Genomic DNA, 23776 nt, shown 5'->3' with positions numbered 1-23776 from the left:
AGTACCTTTGACACTATGTGCTTTTCCCAGTTTCCATTCCTTCACCTCCAAAACTTCTTCAGAAGTAACCACCATCCTGAATTTTGTTTATCCCTTGCATTTTTTTTCCATTTTTTCCCATACATAGTCCTAATCATTATATTTTTAGTTATACATATTTTGAACTTTATATAAATGACATGATTTTATATGAACATCTTTGCAAATTGATTTTGATTTAATAGTTTTTTTCTGATATTCACTCACGTTGTTGTGGTTAATTCATTTTCATTTAGGATAATGTTCTCTTGTCTGGATACAGAAGAATTTCTTTCTTTTTTTTTGTTGTTGTTAGATATTTAATTATTTCTAGTTTGTTTTGCTTTGTTTTGTTTTGGCTATTATAAGCATCCCTGATATAAAGATACTCATACATGTCACCTAGTACACATGGGCAAAAGTTTCTCTAGGACAGTGGTTTTCAAACTTATTTTACCATGATCAACAACTAAGAAATATATTTCTGCAGCACATACACACACACATAAACAGATACACATGTATACCACATCACATACACATTTATATAAATTAAAATTGTCACACAAATATTTAACATTATACTGAAAGTTCTAGCCAGGAAATTAGTCAAGAAAAAGAAATAAAAGGCATCCAGATTGGAAAGGAGAATTAAAACAATCTCTGTTTGGAATTAAAACAGTCTCTATTTGGAGGCCAGATCAAGACGGTGGAGTAGAAAAATCCTCGCCTTCTCCCACAGATATACGAAAACTACAAGTACATATAGAATAACTATCTCTGAAAGTGACCTGAAGACTAGCAGAACAGATTTTCTACAACTAAGGATATAAAGAAAAGGCCACATTGAGATGAAGAGGAGGGGAAGAGATGTGGTCTAGTCAGAACACACCCCACCCCCCATGCAGTGACCCACAAGCCAGAAGAAAATCACAACCATGGGGATCCCCCCTGAGGAGTGAGGAGTCCAAGACCCACACTGGGCTCCCCAGCCTGGGGCATCTGCACCAGGAAGACAAACCACCATAGTGTCTGGCTTTGAAAACCAGCAGGCTTATGTTTCAGGGGAGCCAGAGGGCAGCGGGAGACTGCTCTTGAAGGGCTCACTTGCTCTGGGTCCCAGCACAGACAGAGCAGCAACTTAAAAAATGCCTTGGCTTTATGAGGAGGAGATTTATTGATTAATTCTGGGGCAGGTACCAGGGGATGGAAGTGCTGGTAGGTGCCATTTTTTTCTCTCCTTACACCTAGCTGGCCCAGTGCTGGTAGGTGCCTTTCTGTTACTCTCCATCAACATAGGTAACACTGTGTGCCCCACCCCAACGTTCCTCTAAGTACCTGCCCAGCCCAACCCACCTGCCTCAGCCAGTCCCTCTAAAGAAGCTCCTACCCCATCCTACCTGGTACATGGTTCTGCCCAGGACCAGTGCTCCTCCAAAGTGGCTCACATTCTGGGGACCTAGCCCTTCCCACTAGCGAGCCCACACAAGTTGCAACCAGGCCTCACAGACAGCTGGGCTGGGGATCAGCCCTGCCTACCAGTGTGTCTGTAGAAGTCATGGCCTAAACACAACAGGAAGATGCAGGCAGCCCATGCAGGGGATAGCCTTGAGCACCTGGCTCGGGTGACCAGGGGGGATTATGCCACTGGGCTCTACATAACACTGTCTACATAAGGCCACTCTTTTAAGGTTGGGAGATGTAGCTGATGTACCTAATGGATAAAAACAAACACCTAGAGTTAGGCAAAATAGGAGACAAAGGAATACCTTCCAAGTAAAAGAACAAGATAAAACCCCAGAAAAAGAAATATACAAGATGGAGATAAGCAATTTACAAGATAAAGAGTTCAAAGTAATAGTCATAAAGATGCTCATCAAACTCAGGAGAAGAATGGATGAACAGCATGAGAACTTCAACAAAGAGATAGAAAATACAAACAAGAGCCAATCAGAACTGAAGAATACAATAACTGAAATGAAAAATACATTAGAGGGAATCAATTACAGAATAGAGGATGCAGAAGAACAGATCAGTGGTCTGGAAGACAGAGTAGTGGAAATCACCCAATTGGAACAGCGAAAAGAAAAAAAGGAATTAAAAAATGAAGATAGCCTTAGGAACCTCTGAGACTACATCAAGCATACTAACATTTTCATTAGAGGGGGCCCAGAAGGAGAAAAGAGAAAGAAAGGGACAGAAAGCCTATTTGAAAAGATAATGGCTGGAAACTTCCCTAACCTGGCAAAGGAAACATACGTTAAAATCCGGGAAGCACAGAGAGTCCCAAACAAGATGAAGCCAAAGAGACCCACATGAAGATACACTGCAATTAAAACGTCAAAAGTTAAAGAGAGAATCTTAAAAGGAACAAGAAATAAACAAGTTATGTACAAGGAAACCCCCATAAGACTATCAACTGATTTTTAGGCAGAAACTTTACAGGCCAGAAGGGACTGGCACAATATTTTCAAAGTGCTGAAAGGAAAAGACTTATAAGAATATTTACCCAACAAATTTATCATTCAGAATTGAAGGAGAGATGGAGCCTCCCAGACAAGTAAAAGCTAAAAGTTCATCACCACTAAACTAAGCTTGTAAAAGCTTTACAAGAAATGTTAAAGGAACTTCTTTGAATGGAAAAGAAAAGGCCATAACTAGAAACAAAAAAAAATTATGAAGGGAAAAATATCTCACTAGTAAAGGCAAACACAGAGTTAAGGTAGTGGATCTACCACTTATAAAGCTAGTATGAAGTTTAAAAGACAAAGTTAGTAAAATCCATCTAAATCTAAAATAAATAGTTAAGCAATACGCAGAATGAAAGGATGTAAAATATGATGTCAAAAACATAAAATGGGGGAAGGAGTAAAAATGCAGTGCTTTTAGAATGTGCTCCAACTTAAGCAACAATCAAATTAAAATAGGCTGCTATATACATAGGTTGCTATATGTAAATCTCATGGTAATTACAAACCAAAAACCTATAACACAAAATATAAAGAGAAAAGAATACAGACATAAAGCTAGAGAGAATCATCCAATCACACGGGAAGAGAACAAGAGAACAAGAAAGGAACAGAGAAGAACTACAAAAACAACCATAAAACAATTAACAATATGGCAAAAAGTAGTTACCTATCAGTAATTACTTTAAATGTAAATGAATGAAATACTCTAATCAAAAGATACAATGTTCTTGGATTGGAAGAATCAATATTGTGAAAATGACTATACTACCCAAAGCAATCTACAGATTCAATGCAATCCCTGTCAAATTACCAATGGCATTTTTCACAGAAGTAGAACAAAAAAATTAACAATTTGTATGGAAACACAATAGACTCCAAATAGCCAAAGCAATCTTGAGAAAGAAAAGTGGAGCTGGAGGAATCAGGCTTCCTGATTTCAGACTATACTACAAAGCTATAGTAATCAAGACAGTATGGTACTGGCACCAAAACAGAAATATAGATCAATGGTACAGGATAGAAAGCCCAGAGATAAACTCACACAGCTATGTTCACCTAATCTATGACAAAGGAGGCAAGAATATACAATGGAGAAAAGACAGTATCTTCAATAAGTGGTACTGGGAAAAGAATGAAATTAGAACACTCCCTAACACCATATGCAAAAATAAACTCAAAATGGATTAAAGACCAAATATAAGGCCAGAAACTATAAAACTCTTAGAGGAAAACAGGCAGAACACTCTTTGACATAAATCGCAGCAGGATCTTTTTTGACCCACCTCCTAGAGAAATGAAAATAAATACAAAAATAAATGGGACCTAATGAAACTTCAAAGCTTTTGCAGAGCAAAGGAAACCATAAACAAGATGAAAAGACAACCCTCAGAATAGGAGAAAATATTTGCAAACGAAGCAACTGACAAAGGATTAATCTCCAAAATGTACAAGCAGCTCATGCAGCTCAATATCAAAAAAACAAACAACCCAATCCAAAAATAGGCAGGAGACCTAAACAGACATTTCTCCAAAGAAGACACACAGATGGCCAAGAGACACATGAAAAGCTGCTCAACATCACTAATTATTAGAGAAATGCAAATCAAAACTACAATGAGGTATCACCTCACACCAGTGAGAATGGCCATCATCAAAAAATCTACAAACAATAAATGCTGGAGAAGGTGTGGAGAAAAGGGAACCCTCTTGCACTGTTGGTGGAATGTAAATTGATACAGCCACTATGGAGAACAGTATGGTTACTTAAAAAAACTAAAAATAGAACTACCATATGATCCAGCAATACCACTAAGGGGCATATACCCTGAGAAAACTATAATTCAAAAAGACACATGCACCCCAATATTCATTGCAACACTATCTACAATACCAGGGCATGGAAGCATATAAATGTCAACAGATGAATGGATAAAGAAGATGTGGCACATATATACAATGGAATATTACTCAGCCATAAAAAGGAATGAAATTGGGTCATTTGTAGAGATGTGCATAGACCTAGAGTCTCTCATACAGAGTGAAGTAAGTCAGAAAGAGAAAAACAAATATTGTATATTAAGGCATATATGTAGAATCTAGAAAAATGGTACAGGTACATATTTGCAGAGCAGGAATAGAGACGTAGACATAGAGAACGGATGTGTTGACATGTGGGGGGAAAGGGAGTTGGGATGAATTGGGAGATTGGGACTGACATATATACACTACCATGTGTAAAATAGCTAGCTAGTGGGAAACTGCAGTATAGCAAAGGGAGCTCAGCTCGGTGCTCTGTGGTGACCTAGATGGGTGGGATGGAGGGGGGTGGGAGGGAGGTCAGAGACGGAGGGGATATGTATATACATATAGCTGATTCACTTTGTTGTGCAGCAGAAACCTATGCAACATTGTAAAGCAACTATACCCCAATTAAAAAAAAAAAAGATACAGGGTGGCTGAATGGATTAAGAAAACAAGACCCATATATATGCTGTCTACAAGAGACTCACTTCAAATCTAAAGGCACACACAGACTGAAAGTGAAAGGATAGAAAAAGATATCCCACACAAATGTAAACAAAAAGAAAGCTGGAACAGCAAGACTTATATTAGACAAAATATACTTTAAAACAAAGACTGTAACAGAAGACACAGAAGGACATTACATAATGATAAAGGGATAAACCCAAGAAGAGGACATAACATAAATATATCTATGACAATAGTCAAGATATGGAAGCAACCTAAGTGTCATTGATAGGTAAATGGATAAAGAAGATGGAGTATATATACAAAATAATATCACTTAGCCATAAAAAAGAATGAAATCTTGTCATTTGTGACAACATGAATGGACCTAGAGGGCATTATGTTAAGTGAAATAAGTTAGGCAAAGAAAGACAAATATGATTTCACTTATATGTGGAATCCAAAAAACAAAACAAATGAACAAACAAAACAAAGCAAAGCAGAAATGGACTCATAGATACAGAGAACAAACTGGTGGTCATCAAAGGGAAGGGGGATAGGGGGTTGGGTGAAACAGGTAAAGGAGATCAAGAGGTATAAACTTCCAGTTATAAAATAAATAAATCACAGGATGTAATGTACAGCATAGAGAATATAGGCAGTAATATTGTAATAACTTTGCATCATGACAGATGGTTACTAGGCTTATTGTGGTGATCAATTCAATATATACATATATATACACATGTATATGTATATATATAATATGTCAAATCACCATGTTGTACATCTGAAATTAATACAATATTGTATACCAACTATAGTTCAATCAAAAAAAGAAAAGGGAAACAACCCCTCTGTTTGCAAATGACATATCTGGTATAGAGAATGCTAAGGAATGCACACACACACACAAACATATTATAACTAATAAATAGTTCATCAAGATTTCAGGATACAAGTTATCAGATGATTTATTTTTAACATGGGTGTTTCATTGATGTAAAGGAAGATTATTTTAGAGAGGGATTTAAGAACATAATTATATCTAAAATCGCAGAGTGTAACAGGAAATCTTGAAATTAAGAAAATTTTAAAGTGCTAGACTTATAGTCAATGTCTCATTCTTGACCTCAAAAAATGGAGAAAACAAATTCATGTGTATTTTTAATGGATGTTACCCTGGTAGGGTAAAAAATAATTTCCAACTGAACAAAAGTAAACAAATTAATCCATGTAGCAAAATAGAGGGAAGAAAATGTTACACTTTCTTCATATAAGTTGGGGGCACAATTGGGGTATTTTTGTTTTTTCCTTTTAGAAATTTGTTTTATAAAAATGAGATCATGTTCATTGTAATCAGGATGTAAAGCAAATTTGTTGTTTTTCTACATGAAGATTTTCTACCTAGTATATCTATTACCTTTCTTGAATAACCTAGAATTTAAAAGTACATTCTCTCACCGTAGAGTACAAAGTTGAAAACCAATCTACTAAAAGGGCTTCGGTTTATATTATTCAAATCTTCAACATCTTTACTTCAAAGCATATTATTAAGTTAAAGTAATTTTAAGTATATTATAATGGTATATTATAAAATACAGAGCTCAAGAGTAGAATGGGAAGTCCAGAAATAGACTCAAATTTGTAAAAGAGGGAATTATATGAAGGTATCATGCAGCATTTCAAAGCAGTAAGAGAACTAGTATTTTTTATTTATGTTAAATAATTAGCACATTTTATGCACCACAAAAAATTTCATATTGATCAAAGAATTACATGTTATATGTGACACCTAAATAAAATGAAATAAAAAAATAATAAATATGTATCAGATTTAGGAACATTTCAAGTCAGTGGGTTCATTTCAAGCAAAGGCAGAATCCACAGAGAGGTTTATAGAATTGACACATATACAAATACTAAAAACAAATAAAATACAAATGAAAAACCACAAAAATATATAAAAAGCCCTTACAAACAAAATATGAACACCTAAATAGAGAAATGATTAAAAGATACAAAGTGGCAATTAACAAAAGAAAAAGGTACAAATTGTAAATACATGTGGAAGAGTCTGGCCTTGCTATTAATAAAATTAATACAAATGAAAATAACAATAATATGCTACTTTAACCACTTATTCAATCCAAAAGTATTTATTCAGAGCTCACAAATACTAAGAATAGGTACTATTCTGGAAGCTGGAGATATAGCAATAAACAAAATACACAAAAATCCCTCTGTGTAGCTGTTAGTTTTGAAGTTCAGGGTAATGGGCATTGACATAAACTCCTAGTAGCACTATAAATTGATACAAATTTATACCATTTAACACAATTTAGGCAATACACTTTTGCCAAGAAGTCAAACTTAACAGTCTTCCTTTTTGAAGTCTTTTAGACTCTAAAGGCTTGGAAAGGTTGGAATGGAAAACATCTTAATGTTCAACAACAGGGGATTATTTGAGTAAATTATGGTCCATTCATGTGATGGAATATTATTCTGCCAATAAAAATATTGGGGATTGATTATATTTGCTGGGGTTTGAGGGATTCCAATAAACAATACATATATCTTCACCACGAAATTTCTGAACCAGCTGAGGAATCAGACAGATGAAGATCAAATTATATCTTTATTGCTGAAAGAGATTAGTAGAGAATATAACTTTAGGTCAGGGCTAAATGACCTAATTTTTAAAATCCCATAATTAAATGTAATTACCTGTTCTCAGACACAGCTGGACAACTGTAAGCTTCCCGTATCCATCCCATCCCCACCACCACTAACCACAGGGGGTAAGAGAGGCCCCTTAGCACATGGCAGAGAATATACATCCTCTCTGCAGGCATGAAGAGTGGGAATGAGGCACAAGATGCAGAAGTTTGAGATGAATTGCCCTATACTTCTCCCAAACTCACCAGTCTGAGAACTCATGATGGGTAGGTAGGGGTAAACAGAGAGCCCAGGGCTGTCGATCTCAATAAGGCCCCAAAAGGAAATCTGAAAAGCAAATGTAGGTGTCCTACCCAACAATATTGTATATAATGAAAACAGTTTTAGGATAGACATTATATTTAAAGAAGGTGAGACCCCAAAGGGACTGTTCTGTGCAAGGAAAGGAGAGGAAGTTGCTTGTTTTTCCAGAGAAGAAGGAGGAGAAAGACAAGTGAGGGTTGGAATAAAATGCCTAATGGCATTCACTTCCCAGTGTAACACTCCCTAAAACTTCCCCCAAATGCAACAACAAATGCTTTGAGCAAGTGGATTTGTGGGAGAAACCCACAAAAATCCTGGGCATGGCTGCTAGATGAAATGTAGTGCAGAACCCAAAGCCAGTAGGGAGGGACACAGGAAAGTGGAAGCAGAGAGGAGTATGGGGAAATTAGCCCTAAGACACACAGTAATCATGTGTGCGGAAGAGGACTCTCACACAGCTGTGAAATATAGGTCCTGGCCCAGTTTAACTACACCTCCTTGACAGCTGACATCCATGTTACATGTATATCTCTTCATGTAAGAAACCGAAAGAATTTTCCGTAAGTTCTTGACCCAGAGTTTGGTGCACAGACCAGCAAGGTCAGCATCTCCTGGGAGCTTGTTAGAAATGCAGAATTTTCATACCCACTGAATCAGAATCGTATTTTCACAAGATCCCCTGGTGATTTCTATGCAAATAAAACTTTGGAGAAACACTTCTCTAAACCATTAACTATGTTGTAAGATACAGTTTAGGTAATTTTTTTCCATTACTGGAATTTTCTGTATCTTTCACAGTTTTTCTACAATGACTATTAACTTTTGTAATCAGCTTTTAAAGAGCTGTTATTGAACTTCCAGTTCCAGATTCACTTTTCCCTGCTTCTCTCTCTACACATAGTTAAATACCATAGAAATTGTTCAACATACAACCATAAAAGGACCACAAAAGGTAGAAAGAAAGTGGACTGGCTAGGGACCCCAGAACTTAAAGAATGACCCTGCAGTGAGTTCCCTGCGTTTTCTTTTTATCTCTCAGGATGGGTGCTATAGAAGACTGTAAGCCAGAACAGTCAACAAGCAGAGAGAGAGAGAAGCCTACTCCCCTGTTAAAGGACTGGGGAAGGGAAAGCTCAGCAGGGATGTAGTAGGGAGACCCATACTTAGTGATAGTGGTGGCCCAATCTGCCTAAATTAGCAGCATAAGGAGAAATTCGGGATGGGGGAAGTCTATCCTTCCCATGTCACACACACATGGGAAGCAGCAGGTCCCAGTCCACCAGCAGCTCTGTCAATAGCGGAACCTGGGTGCGCTGGCATATCTCATGCCCCCGCATGTGAGCCTTATTCTGCCTGCAATGGCAGCATCAGCAGAGCCTGGTTGGTGAGACCTAGACTTCAAGATAGCAGCAGGAGGGCTCCTCCACTCACACCAGACATTGGATTGGTAACTTATTTGTCTGGCTTCTTGGAGGCACCTCTGTGCATTTGTCCTCAAGTGGTCTTATGGATGTCTTTCAGAAAATGGTTATTTTATATGATTTGTTATGGAATTTGTTCTAATAAATCATTCTTCTATCATGTGACAACATGCAAAAAAATAAAACAAAACAAAACGTTTTAGAAGAATTGCCGACTCAAGTTAGAACTTGCTTCACCATTTTTCTCCCAATCCTCTTGATTAGAAAATCAAAAAGAGCACTTTAAGAAATAATCTTTATGAAGTCGAAAACCAGAGGGGTCTCCATGATTCTCCGCTCGTATGGCAAACAGGAAGGAAGAGGTGCACACACAGTGGAAAGACTGCAGCTTTCCTTTACTCCATTTGTTATCTATTTGTGTGTATGTGTGTTTGCAGTGCAATTTAGAATATCTTCATTTTTGATGGTGTACTGGAAGGCATTAAAAACCTGAAAACAATACTGAAGGCATTAATAAATACAACATAACCACTGCTTCAATGTAACAGTGCTTCAGGTTTCTTCAAGAACATCCACAGCTCTTTTCATTTGATCTCCATTTGACCCATTTTTATGTTTGAATAAAGTTTGTGCTGCCATAGTTTCTTATATATTCATAAGGCAGTGTTCTCAGCTATACCAAATAACACTTGACTGTTATTTGACACTATTTGTCTTAACCTGTAGTAGTATCAAGTTCGGCCTTACTCTCCACCAATTTTCATGAATGGTTCAGCCCAACACACCATGACTATAGAAAATTTCAGTTGAAGTAAAAATAAATGTCATCAGTTTTTCCAAATTGTATGGCAAACTTTGAACAGCTTGTGGTGTACTAATTGAGAATTTCTGCCTTTAACATTTATAATATGAAATAAGTGTTCAACTGTTTTTGTCTTGTTTGGATTTCCTTTGGTTATAGTTTGATGAATCATATTTATCTTAGATGTATATAAAAAATGTGCCTTAACCTAATAAAGAAGAGAGATCTCATCTAATTTAGAAGGCATGGAGAAGATAATTTTAAAGTTCAGATAAAGACACAAAAGTTGGGAAAGCAATAGTACTTTGACAAATGGAAATTGTCCTTCTAAATTTTCCAAGATTGTAATCTCTTATAAGCAGCAATTTAAACAGGATTAAGTGTTTATTTAGAATATAACATTCATTATTCTTTGCCTCTAGATACCGACTCATTGGTAAATCCTCTGCTGCATGCATCATCTCTGGCAACTCTGTCACCTGGGATAATGACCCACCTATTTGTGAGAGTGAGTTGAAATATTCTTTTCTATCACCTTTACCAATACATTCTCACTTTCCCCCTGGAGTTATAAAAATCTTAGTTGATTTTTGCATTCTGTCATTCAGATGGCTGCTGACAGCTATAATGGTCTCAAAAATACATGCGGGGTCCTGGCAACTGTTTTCTTAAGTTCATCTTTATCCTGGGTTGTGCCTTTTCTGAACCTCAGGACTTAAATGCATAAAAGTCTTCAAACTTTATTTTTACTCCAATTAATTTGGAATTATGTTGGTTCTGCCATCCCCAGTATAATAACTATGCTACTTAAAAAATTAGTAAAGATTTTTAAAATGATATTCTTTGAGGTTTGATGAAGCTGTGGAGGAATTCACACTTTCATGTGCCAATGGTTCAACACACTCTCTTGAAAGTCATAATGTAATATGAGCCTCAAAAATGGGCTTATATTTTGACCCGCTTCTTAGAATTTATACTTAGGAAATAAACAGATTGTAAACTTTTTATTGCAGCATACTTTATAATGGCAAACATGTTAAACTAACCTAAATGCACTGCATGGTCCCTAATATGGTTTGGAAATAACCTATTGGAAGCAAAAAGACATGTCAAAAGTGACTACAGAGAATTCCCTAAGAAGCATAAAATAGCCATGCAGAATTAGAAGAAATACATCCATACATTGAAAATTTATTCAGCCATAAAAAGATATTATGGAAAAGCACTTAATATTTATAAGGATGATTATTATATCTATTTCTGTGAAGAAAATCAGATGACAAAATAGTATGTTTTATACACAATTTATACAAGACTATAGAAGATCTCATTATATTAAAAATAATACACCTTGACATATTTCCATTTTTTTGTCTCTATCTATAATTCTGTAACCTTTTCTATATCCAACCCTGACAAGTGGCTTTAAGCCTCCTTGGTGAAGGGTAGGGAGGAAACTTACAGTATACATTTTGGCTGTGCAGCAGGTGCTTCCTCTTCCTCAAGAAGAGCCAGTCTCCTGTTTTATTGAAGCTGCTCTGGGTCTCTAAATTGGTTCTCAAGTCTTAGAATTGGTTGATAAATAACCAAAACTCTCTTTTGTAGTGATTCAAGTCAGGCTTCTGTTCACTAGACCTAGATCTTCTTTGCTAATACAAATCAACTAAAACTTTAGACCAGTATCCATCTACTTCAGTTTTAGAGATTCCATGATCAATGAGCCAATGATAAAGATCTTTGCAGGAAAATCATTCTGATTTCTGCTTCAGTTGTCTCTGACAGTTAAGTGTTACCACTTGGCCTCTGCAACCCTGAGGTCCTTTCATCCCCATTGGATTCAGGTAACCCCATTTAATAGCTACCATTCCCACTGTCATTCCTGGCCTATGGAGAATAGCCATCACAGAGTTCTTCAAGGATGCTGAAACTTTTGCATAAATGTATTTCTCAAAGCCTTGGGTAAAAGGTCTCACTTTCAACCTGTGTGCACCATGGAGATAATTAGGGAGTAGATGAACAGGTCTTACATAATAAATCCACTCTAGCATTCCTAAGTCCCTAGGCCACAGGATGTTTTCCTCTGCAGTATACTAATAATGTTCTGCTTTTCAACTTCATTCTGTTAGGCCACACTCAAACTAACACATTGAATTCAGAATCTCAATTCTTTTGCTGTATTTTATACTTTCTCATAGGTCATAAGTTTTATTTCCCCAAATCTCCCTGGTCCTGTCAGGGCTTGAATCTGGTTAGAGGACTAGAAACAATGCAAGGTGGTAGGGATAGGTCCTGAGGAAAATCATCAGTTCTTGCAATTTGGGTTGCCAGACTTAGTAAATAAAAATGCAAGATGCCCAATTAAATTTGAATTCAGAGAAGCAACAAATATTTCTGTAGTATAAATATGTGCCATGCAATATTTGGGATATACTTAGAAATTTTCTTGTTTTTCTGAAATTCAAATTTAATAGAGCATTCTGTATTTTCCATGGCAGTCCTATCAGGACAGCTACCTCAGGAGAGGCTGTTAGTTTCTTCAGGCAAGAGGAGGCTTTTCTCCTCAGATCAGGGAGGAAGGCCCTCCTTCTGGCAAAGGAGGCTTGGCAGAATTTCTTGTTTTCTTTTGTGCCATCTGTGTATCTTCTTTTTTTTTTTTGTATTTACAATTATTTACTTTTCTTTGTGGTTACAATTTTTTTTAACATCTTTATTGGAGTATAATTGCTTTACAATGTTGTGTTAGTTTCTGCTGTATAAAAAAGCGAATCAGCTGTATGCATACATATATCCCCACATCGCCTCCCTCTTGCATCTCCCTCCCACCCTCCCTATGCCACCCCTCTAGGTGGTCACAAAGCACCGAGCTGACCTCCCTGTGCTATGCAGCTGTTTCCCACCAGCTATCTATTTTACATTTGGTAGTGTATATATGTCAATGCTACTCTCTCACTTCATCCCAGCTTAACCTTCCCACTTACCGTGTACTCAAGTGCATTCTCTATGTCTCTGTCTTTATTCCTGTCCTGCCCCTAGGTTCATCAGAACCTTTTCTTTTTAGATTCCATATATATGTGTTGGCATATGGTATTTGTTTTTCTCTTTCTGACTTACATCACTCTGTATGACAGACTCTAGGTCCATCTACCTCACTACAAATAACTCAATTTTGTTTCTTTTTATGGCTGAGTAATATTCCATTGTATATATGTGGCACATCTCCTTTATTCATTCATCTGTCAATGGACACTTAGGTTGTTTCCATGTCCCAGCTATTGTAAATAGAGCTGAAATGAACATTGTGGTACATGACTCTTTTTGAATTATGGTGTTCTCAGGGTATATGCCCAGCAGTGGGATTGCTGGGTGGTATGGTAGTTCTATTTGTAGTTTTTTAAGGAACCTCCATACTGTTCTCCAGAGTGGCTGTGTCAATTTACATCCCACCAACAGTGCAAGAGGGTTCCCTTTTCGCCACCTTCTCTCCAACATTTATTGTTTGTAGATTTCTTGATGATGGCCATTCTGACTGGTGTGAGGTGATACCTCATTGTAGATTTGATTTGCATTTCTCTAATGATTAGTGATGTTGAGCATCCTTTCATGTGTTTGTTGGCAATCTGTATAGCTTCTTTGGAGAAATGTCTATTTAGGTCTTCTGCCCATTTTTCGATTGGGTTGTTTGTTTTTCTGATATTGAGCTGCTTGTAAATTTTGGAGATGAATCCTTTGTCAGTTGCTTCATTTGAAAATATTTTCTCCCATTCTGAGGTTGTCTTTTTGTCTTGCTTATGGTTTCCTTTGCTGTGAAAAAGCTTTTAAGTTTCATTAGGTCCCATTTGTTTACTTTTCTTTTTATTTCCATTTCTCTAGCAGGTGAGTCAAAAAGGATATTGCTGTGATTTATATCATAGAGTGTTCTGCTTATATTTTCAGCTAGGAGTTTTATACTGTCTGGACTTACATTTAGGTATTTAATCCATTTTGAGTTTATTTTTGTGTATGGTGTTAGGGAGTGTTCTAATTTCATTCTTTTACATGTAGCATGCCAGTTTTCCATTGTATATTCTTGCCTCCTTTATAAAAAATAAGGTGACCATATGTGTGTGGGTTTATGTCGGGGCTTTCTGTCCTGTTCCATTGATCTATGTTTCTGTTTTTGTGCCGGTACCATACTGTCTTGATTACTGGAGCTTTGTAGAATAGTCTGAAATCAGGGAGTCTGATTCCTCCACCTCCGTTTTTTTTTTTCTTCTCAAGATTGCTTTGGCTATTCGGAGTCTTTTGTGTTTCCATACAAATTGTGTAATCTTTTGTTCTACTTCTGTGAAAATGCCATTGGTAGTTTGATAGGGATTGCATTGAATCTGTAGATTGCTTTGGATAGTAGAGTCATTTTCACAATGTTGATTCTTCCAGTCCAGGAACATGGTATATCTCTCCATCTGTTTGTATCAGCTTTAATTACTTTCATCAGTGTCTTATAGTTTTCTGCATGCAGGTCTTTTGTTTCCTTAGGTAGGTTTATTCCTAGGTATTTTATTCTTTTTGTTGCAGTGGTAAATGGGAGTGTTTCCTTAATTTCTCTTTCAGAATTTTCATCATTAGTGTATAGGAATGCCAGAGATTTCTGTGCATTAATTTTTATCCTGCTACTTTACCAAATTCATTGATTAGCTCTAGTAGTTTTCTGGTAGCGTCTTTAGGATTCTGTATGTATAGTATCATGTCATCTGCAAACAGTGACCATTTTACTTCTTCTTTTCTGATTTGGATTCCTGTTATTTCTTTTTCTTCTATGATTGCTGTGGCTAAAACTTCCAAAAGTATGTTGAATAATAGTGGTGAGAGTGGACAACATTGTCTTGTTCCTGATCTTATAGGAAATGGTTAAATTTTTCACAATTGAGAATGATGCTGGCTATTGGTTTGTCATATATGGCCTTTATTATGTTGAGGTAACTTCCCTCTATGCCTACTTTCTGGAGGGTTTTTATGATAAATGGGTGTTGAATTTTGTTGAACACTTTTTCTGCATCTATTGAGATGATCATATGGTTTTTATCCTTCAGTTTGTTAATATGATGTATCACATTGATTGATTTGTGTATATTGAAGAATCCTTGAATTCCTGGGATAAACCCCAGTTGATCATGGTGTATGATCCTTTTAATGTGCTGTTGGATTCTGTTTGCCTGTATGTTGTTGAGGATTTTTGCATCTATGCTCATCAGTGATATTGGCCTGTAGATTTCTTTCTTTGTGACAACTTTTTCTGGTTTTGGTATCAGGGTGATGGTGGCCTCGTAGAATGAGTTTGGGATTGTTCCTCCCTCTGCTATGTTTTGGAAGAGTTTGAGAAGGATAGGGGCTTAGCTCTTCTCTAAATGTTTGATGAATTTGCCTGTGAAGGCATCTGGTCCTGAGCTTTTGTTTGTTGGAAGATTTTTAATCACAGTCTCAATTTCAGTACTTGTGATTGGCCTGCTTATATCTTCTATTTCTTCCTGGTTCAGTCTCAGAAGGTTGTGCTTTTCTAAGAATTTGTCAATTTCTTCCAGGTTTTCCATTTTATTGGCATAGAGTTGCTTGAAGTAATCTCTAATGATCCTTTGTATTTCTGCAGTGTCAGTTGTTACTTCTTTTTCATTTCTAATTCTATTGATTTGAGTCTTCTCCCTTTTGTTCTTGATGAGTCTGGCTAATGGTTTATTTTGTTTATCTTCTCAAGGAACCAGCTTTTAGTTTTATTGATCTTTGCTATTGTTTCCTTTATTTCTTTTTCATTTATTTCTGAGCTGATCTTTATGATTTCTTTCTTTCTGCTAATTGTGGGGGTTTTTTGTTCTTGTTTCTCTAATTGCTTTAAGTGTAAGGTTAGGTTGTTTATTTGAGATGTTTCTTGTTTCTTGAGGTAAGGTTGTATTACTAAAAACTTCCCTCTTAGAATTGCTTTTGCTGTATCACATAGCTTTTGGGTCATTGTGTTTTCATTGTCATTTGTTTCTAGGTATTTTGATTTCCTCTTTGATTTCTTTAGTGATCTCTTGGTTATTAAGTTGTGTATTGTTTAGTCAGCCTCCATGTGTTTGTATTTTTTACATATTTTTTTCCTGTGGTTGATATCTAGTCTCATAGTGTTGTGCGTGGAAGAGATACTTGATATGATTTCAATATTCTTAAATTTACCAAGGCTTGATTTGTGACCCAAGATATAATCTATGCTGGAGAATGTTCCATGAGCACTTGAGAAGAAAGTGTATTCTGTTGTTTTTGGATGGAATGTCCTATAAATGTCAATTAAGTTCATCTTGTTTAATGTATCATTTAAAGCTTGTGTTTCCTTATTTATTTTCATTTTGGATGATCTGCCCATTAGTGAAAGTGGGGTGTTAAAGTCCCTACTATGATTGTGTTACTGTCGATTTCCACTTTTATGGCTGTTAGCATTTGCCTTATGTATTAAGGTACTCCTATGTTGGGTGCATAAATATTTACAATTGTTATATCTTCCTCTTGGATTGATCCCTGGATCATTATGTAGTGTCCTTCTTTGTCTCTTATAAGTGTCTTAATTTAAAGTGTATTTTGTCTGATATGAGAATTGCTACTCCAACTTTCTTTTGATATCCATTTGCATGGAATATCTTTTTCCATCCCCTCACTTTCAATCTGTGTGTGTCCCTAGGTCTGAAGTGGGACTCTTGTAGCAGCATACATATGGGTCTTGTTTTTGTATCCATCAGCCAGTGTATGTCTTTTGGTTGGTGCATTTAATCCATTTACTTTAAGGTGATTATCGATATGTATGTTCCTATTACCATTTTCTTAATTGTTTTGGGTTTGTTATTGTAGGTCTTTTCCTTCTCTTGGGTTTCCTGCCTAGAGAAATTCTGTTAGCATTTTTTGTAAAGCTGGTTTGGTTGTGCTGAATTCTGTTAGCTTTTGCTTGTCTGTAAAGGTTTCAATTTCTCCTCGAATCTGAATGAGATCCTTGCTGGGTAGAGTAATGTTGGTTGTAGGTTTTTCCCTTTCATCACTTTAAATATGTCCTGCCACTCCCTTCTGGCTTGCAGAGTTTCTGCTGAAAGATCATCTGTTTACCTTATGGAGATTTCCTTCTATGTTTTATGTTGCTTTTCCTTTGCTGCTTTTAATATTTTTTCTTTGCATTTAATTTTTGATAGTTTGATTAATATGTGTCTTGGTGTGTTTCACGTTGGATATATCCTGTATGGGGCTTTCTGTGCTTCCTAGACTTGATTGACTATTACCTTTCCCATGTTAGGGAAGTTTTCAACTCTAATATCTTCAAGTATATTCTCAGTCTGTTTCTTTTTCTTTTCTTCTTCTGGGACCCCTAATTCGAATGTTGGTGTGTTTAATGTTGTCCCAGAAGTCTCTGAGACTGTCCTCTATTCTTTTCATTTTGTTTTCTTTATTCTGCTCTGTGGTAGTTATTTCTACTATTTTATCTTCCAGGTCACTTATCCATTCTTCTGCCTCAGTTATTCTGCTACTGATTCCTTCTTGAGAATTTTTAATTTCATTTACTGTGTTTTTCATCATTTTTTGTTTGCTCTTTAGTTCTTCTCGGTCCTTGTTCGATGTTTCTTGTATTTTCTCCATTCTATTTCCAAGGTTTTGGATCATCTTTACTATCATTACTCTGAATTCTTTTTCAGGTAGACTGCCTATTTCCTTCATTTGTTTAGTCTGGTAAGTTTTTACCTTGTGCCTTCATCTGCTGCATATTTCTCTGTCTTCTCATTTTGTTTAAGTTACTGTGTTTGGGGTCTCCTTTTTGCAGGCTGCAGGTTCATAGTCCCCATTGTTTTTGGTGTCTGCCCCCAGTGGGTGAGGTTGGTTCAGTTGCTCGTGTAGGCTTTTTGGTGGAGGGGACTGGTGCCTGTGTTCTGGTGAGGGGGCTGGATCTTGTCTTTCTCGTGGGCAGTGCCATGTCCTGTGGTGCGTTTTGGGGTGTCTGTGAACTTAGTATGAATTTAGGCAGCCTCTCTGCTAATGGGTGGGGTTGTATTCCTGTCTTGCTAGTTGATTGGCATGGGGCGTCTAGCACTGGAGCTTGCTGGCTGTTCGGTGGTGTTGTGTCTTATTGTTGAGATGGAGATCTGTGTGAGAGCTCTCGCCGATTGATATTATGTGGGGTGGGACATCTCTGGTTTTCCAATGTCCTGAACTTGGCTCTTCGACCTCAAAGGCTCAGGCCTGATGCCAGGCCTGAGCACCAAGACCCTGTCAGCCACATGGCTCAGAAGAAAAGGGAGAAAAAAAGAAAGAAAAAACAATTTAAGAAAAAAAAATTATTGCAATTAAAAAAATAATAATAATAGAAAGAAGAGAGCAATGAAACCAATAAACAAATCCACCAATTATAACAAGTGCTAAAAACTATACTAAGATAAACATAAAAATCAGAAACAAATCAGTCACAGACAGCAAACCCCAAGTCTACAGTTGCTCCCAAAGTCTACCGCCTCAATTTTGGGATGATTCATTGTCCATTCATGTATTCCACAGATGCAGGGTACCTCAAGTTGATTGTGGGGATTTAATCCGCTGCTCCTGAGGCTGCACGGAGCAATTTCCCTTTCTCTTCTTTGTTCCCACAGCTCCTGAGGTTCAGCTTTGGTTTTGGCCCTACCTCTACGTGTAGCTTGCCCTCAGGCATCTGTTCCCACCCAGACCAGACAGGGTTTAAGCAGAAGCCGATTAGGGGGCAGTGGCTCACTGAGGCTGGAGCAGGGAGGGAGGGGTACGGTAGTTATAATTGGAATGCGTAGTGAGCCTGTGGCGACAGAGGCCAGCGTGGTGTTGCAACAGCCTGAGGCGCACTGTGTGTTCTCCTGGGGAAGTTGTCTCTGGATCACAGGACCCTGGCAGTGGTGTGTTGCACAGGCTCCCAGTGGGGTGTGGAGAGTGACCTGTGCTTGCATACAGGATTCTTGGTGGCTGCAGCCGCAGTGTTAGCATTTCATGCCCATCTCTGGGGTCTGAGCTGATAGCCATGGCTCATGCCTGTCTCTGGAACTTGTTTAGACGGTGCTCTGCCTTCTGTGGGCAGACAGGGAAGGAATCCCCTCTCCTTGTGTACCCTGAAACAATGGTCTCTTGCCCCTTAGGCAGGTCTATACTTTTTTCCACACTCCCTCCTGGCTAGCTGTGGCACACTGGCCCACTTCAGGCTGTGTTCACGCAGCCAACCCCAGTCCTCTCCCTGGGATCTGACTTCCGAAGCCAGAGCCTTAGCTCCCAGACCCCACCCACCCTGGCGGGTGAGCAGACAAGCCTCTCAGGCTGGTGAGTGCTGGTCAGCACTGATCCTCTGTGCGGGAATCTCTCCACTTTGCCCTCTACACCCCTGTTTCTGCACTGTCTTCTATGGCTCTGAAGCTTTTGCCATGCCCACCTCCCATCTCCACCAGTGAAGGGGCTTCCTAGTGTGTGGAAACTTTTCCTTCTTCACAGCTCCCTCCCAGAAGTACAGGTCTCGTCCCTATTGTTTTGTCTCCGTTTTTTCTTTTTTCTTTTGCCCTACCCAGGTGCGTGGGGATTTTCTCGCCTTTTGGGAAGTCTGAGGTCTTCTGCCAGCATTCAGTAGGTGTTCTGTAGGAGTGGTTCCACATGTAGATGTATTTTTGATGTATTTGTGCAGAGGAAGGTACTCTCCATGTCTTACTTCTCTGCCATCTTGAAGGTCTTCTCTCGGCAGAATTTCCAGGTTCAAGGTATTCTGTTTCATTAGAATTTTTCCATATATCTTCATCTCAATTTTCAGAGTCTTTCTTTTTCTAATCAATGCCCAAACTTTAGCGTAAGAGATTCTGAAATTGTGAATTCAATTTGCATTGCAGTTCAGCCACAGGATTAGGTGGTGTGTTTGTTTTTCAGGAATCTTGGCCCTGTGGCTACAGGATACAAGTGTTTCTTTTAGGGCAGATGTAGAAGCTTCCAGATCCAGACCTTGAGCAGGAATTTAAAGCTTTGTACTCACAATTTTCTTTCTCTTAAGTTCTCTGGTGCACTTAGAAGTACACAACCAACTCCATTATTTGCCTTCCTTAAAATGTTCTAGGACAGCAACCACTTGGTCACCCAAAACCTTGCTTCGATTGATTGTAGATGTCTGTGGGTGTTAACTGAGGTGATCTTCTTTCTCTACGCTCCATAAACTACTTGTGTGCCCTTTTTCATGGGCAATGTTAATTCCTTTAAATCCAGTCGTATCAAAGAACCAATCCCAGACTCTTCTGTTACTCTGGGATAAATTTTGGTCCAAATATGGAAGCAGAACTACTATTGGTATTATGAAATAAGAGATTTATTATGGAATTAAACTTTATCCAGTTGCATGAGAAGCTGCTCTAAAAAGATCAGAAAAATCACTAACCAGCTGTCTTGGAGTTGGGGCTTTCAGGAAGCTAAGCACATCTGACTGCTGGGGTAGAACTGGGAAGAGGGCTGGTGTTAGAAATCTATAAAAGTTTTTTGCTCTTCATGACTACTGCTTCTGTAACCTCACAGTGAAGCATCTGAGACTGGGTTGGAATCACTGTAGGTAAGCAGGACCAGCAGTTAAGGAGAGCTGGATGCAGAAATAAGGAGAGCAAGAACAAATGGGAACCTGTCCGTTTGTTTGGTGCATTTGTCCCCTTGCCATCTCTGACCAAGGATGACCTTCAGAGTGGAACAGCTGTTGCTTCATTTCTACCTTGCATTTCATGCCAATTTCTCAAACTCTAACCCCAACCTAGAACCATACAAACAAAGTAAGTCTGGGAAAACTAGCTCCAATTTAGCCTTGATGACATTGTACAAAAACAGTAGATAACTACAAACTTTCTGTCTCCCTCCCTCTTCCTCCTCTTCCTCCTGCTTCTTTCTTTTCTTTCTCTATCCCTTTCTTCCTTGTTCTATCTTTCTTTCTGTTTTTTGTTTGTTTGTTTGTTTTTTGTTTTTTCCATGCTACATGATTTCTGGGATCTTAATTCCCCAACCAGGGATTGAACCTGGGCCCATGGCAGTGAAAGCACTGAGTCCTAACCACTGGACCACCAGGGAACTCTCTCTTCATTCCTTCCTCCCTCCCTCCCTCCCTCCCTTCCTTCCTTCCTTCCTTCCTCTCTTTCTTTCTTCCTTTCTTTCTTTCACTAGGTAGACCACCAGTGTAACATTTCACATTGGGGGCTAGAAGGCATCCTTGTTTTGTTCCCCATCTCAAAGGGAAAGATTCAATCAAATATTTCACTATTAATCTGGTATGTGTTGTAGGTTTTTTTGTAGCTACCCATTTTCAGATTAAGGAAGTTCCCTTATGCTCTTCATTGCTAAGAAATTTGAAAGACAAACTGATTCAAATTCCAATTTTACATTCTTGAAATAAATCAGCTTGGTCATAATATTTTATAATTTTTATTAGTTGTTTAATATGCTTTTGTTTGAGACACAATTCACATACCATAAAATTACCCTTTTAAAGTATACAGTTCAATGATTTTTGGTATATTCATCCTTGTGTAACCAGCACCACTAATTTTAGAACACTTTTATTACTCCATTCTTAATATTTTTTAGAGATTAGACTGTAATTTTCTTTCTTGTAATGTTTTTATCTGATTTTAGTATCAAATTTATGATAGTCTCATAAAGCCAGCTGGTAGTATTCCATATATCTGTTTCCCTGTAAGGTTTAGGTGAGATTGGCATTAATTCTTTTTTAGATATTTGAAATAATTCATCAATAAAGCCTTGTGGCCTGGAATTTACTTTGTTAGATGGTCTTTTTCTCCCAACAATTTTTTCACACTGTGTATACTTTTTATTGAAGTTTAACATATATTAAAGTGCACAATCTTATTAATTCAGTTCATTGAATTTTTACAAAGTGAACACACCCATGTAAATAGCACTCAGATAAGACATAGAACATTATCAGCACCTCAAACTCCCCATCTTGCCCTTTCTCAGTTATTATCTTCCCAAAGTAACTATTATTCTGCCCTCTATCACCAAAGATTAGCTCTGCCTCTTCTTAAATTTTATATTAAAGGAACAAAAAGATGTGTATTCCTGTGTCCAGCTTCTGCTCAGTGTTATACTTAGGAGACTCATCCATGTTGTTGCATGTAGGATTAATTGGATCTTTTCTATTGCTATATTGTATTTAATTAATTTGTAAATTCAGCTGTTTAAATATCAGCAGTATTTCTTACAGGTACATATGCAAATCTATATAAGTTTGAGAATCTTTATATATATGCAAATCTATACATATTTATATACATGCAAACCTATATAAATTGTTTATATTTCTATAAGTGGAATTGCTGGGTATAAATATATTCAGTTTTAGTAGATACTGCCAAAAGATTTTATAAAATGGTTGTACAAATTTACACTTCCACCAGAAGCATATGAAAGGTCCAGCTGCTCCCCATCCTTTGAAACTTGTTATTTATCAATTGTTTAAATATTAGCTATTCTGGTGGCTCACTGTGGTTTTTAATTTGCATTTTCCTAATGACTGATGCTGAGTACCTTTGCATACACTTATGAATGCCTGTTTAAAACTTTTCCCCAATGTTTACCTGTTTGTGTATCTCTTTATTGTTCTGTAGAAGTTCTTTACATATTCTCAGATTTTCCAATAAATGTAACACAAAAATTTTCTTCCAGGCTATAACTTGTCTTTCTGCTTTCTTAACGATGTCCTTGGTAATAGAAATACATTTTAATAATGTCTAATTATGAGTCTTTTCCTTTCTAGTTACTGCTTTCTCTGTTCCACTTAAAAAAAATCTTTGCCTATCATTTTATTTTTCATGTTTAAGTCTGTGATTCATCTCAGATTTATTTTTTGTATGGTGTGGAGTATGGTCAAAGTATTCACTTTTTGTGTTTTTTTTCCCTGTTGGATAGACAATTAATCTAATAACATTTATTTAAAAGGACCATTCCTTATATACCACAATGCCCATGAGTCAGGTGATGTGATATGTGAATCTCATTCCAGAGAGGTTCTCTTCCTTTGGTTTATTTACTACACTGTTTTCATTTCTATAGAATTATATTAAGACTGATATCTGGTGGCTCATATCCTCTAACCATTTACTTTCAAGATTTACATGATAATTCTTGGCCCTTTGCATTTCCATATAAAATTTAGAATCAGCTTGTCAGTTTACACACACACACACACACAAAATCCTGCTTGAATTTGTATTGGGTTTCTATTGACTCAGTAGATCAATTTGTGGACCATTAACATATTTACATTTTTGAGTTTTAAATTCATGAACATGATATATCCCTCCATTTTTGAAGTCTTCTTTAATTTCTCTTAATATATTCCAGTTTACATTATAGAAGTCTTGAACATCATTTATTAGATTTATTCCTAGATATCTTTTTCAAAATTTTATTTTCTAATTGTGTATTTCTTAAACATGCAATCATTTGACCTTGAATCCAGCAATTTTGCTAAATTTTCTTTTAAATTCAATAGTTTATCTGCCTATTCTTTTTGATATGCTGCATAAACAATCATGTCATTTGTGAATAATTATCATATTTTTAAATTCTTTCCTTTCCTGTATCTT

At 37.1% G+C, this 23776-nt stretch overlaps 1 protein-coding gene across 1 annotated transcript in view; it reads left to right on the top strand.

Moving 5' to 3' along the window:
- The window catches only part of CR1 (complement C3b/C4b receptor 1 (Knops blood group)), a 120981-nt gene that overhangs the window by 20124 nt on the left and 77081 nt on the right, over positions 1–23776 (top strand). Inside the window, exon 4 of the mRNA XM_067711107.1 lies at positions 10586–10671. Within this exon, the coding sequence (XP_067567208.1) occupies positions 10586–10671 (86 nt within the window). The remainder of the gene's footprint in view (positions 1–10585; positions 10672–23776) is intronic.

Source organism: Pseudorca crassidens, chromosome 2, assembly GCF_039906515.1.
Source record: "Pseudorca crassidens isolate mPseCra1 chromosome 2, mPseCra1.hap1, whole genome shotgun sequence".
Classification (NCBI taxonomy): Eukaryota; Metazoa; Chordata; class Mammalia; order Artiodactyla; family Delphinidae; genus Pseudorca; species Pseudorca crassidens.
The sequence above is the reverse complement of the archived record's forward strand: the minus strand, read 5'-3'. Positions and strand labels throughout refer to the sequence as shown.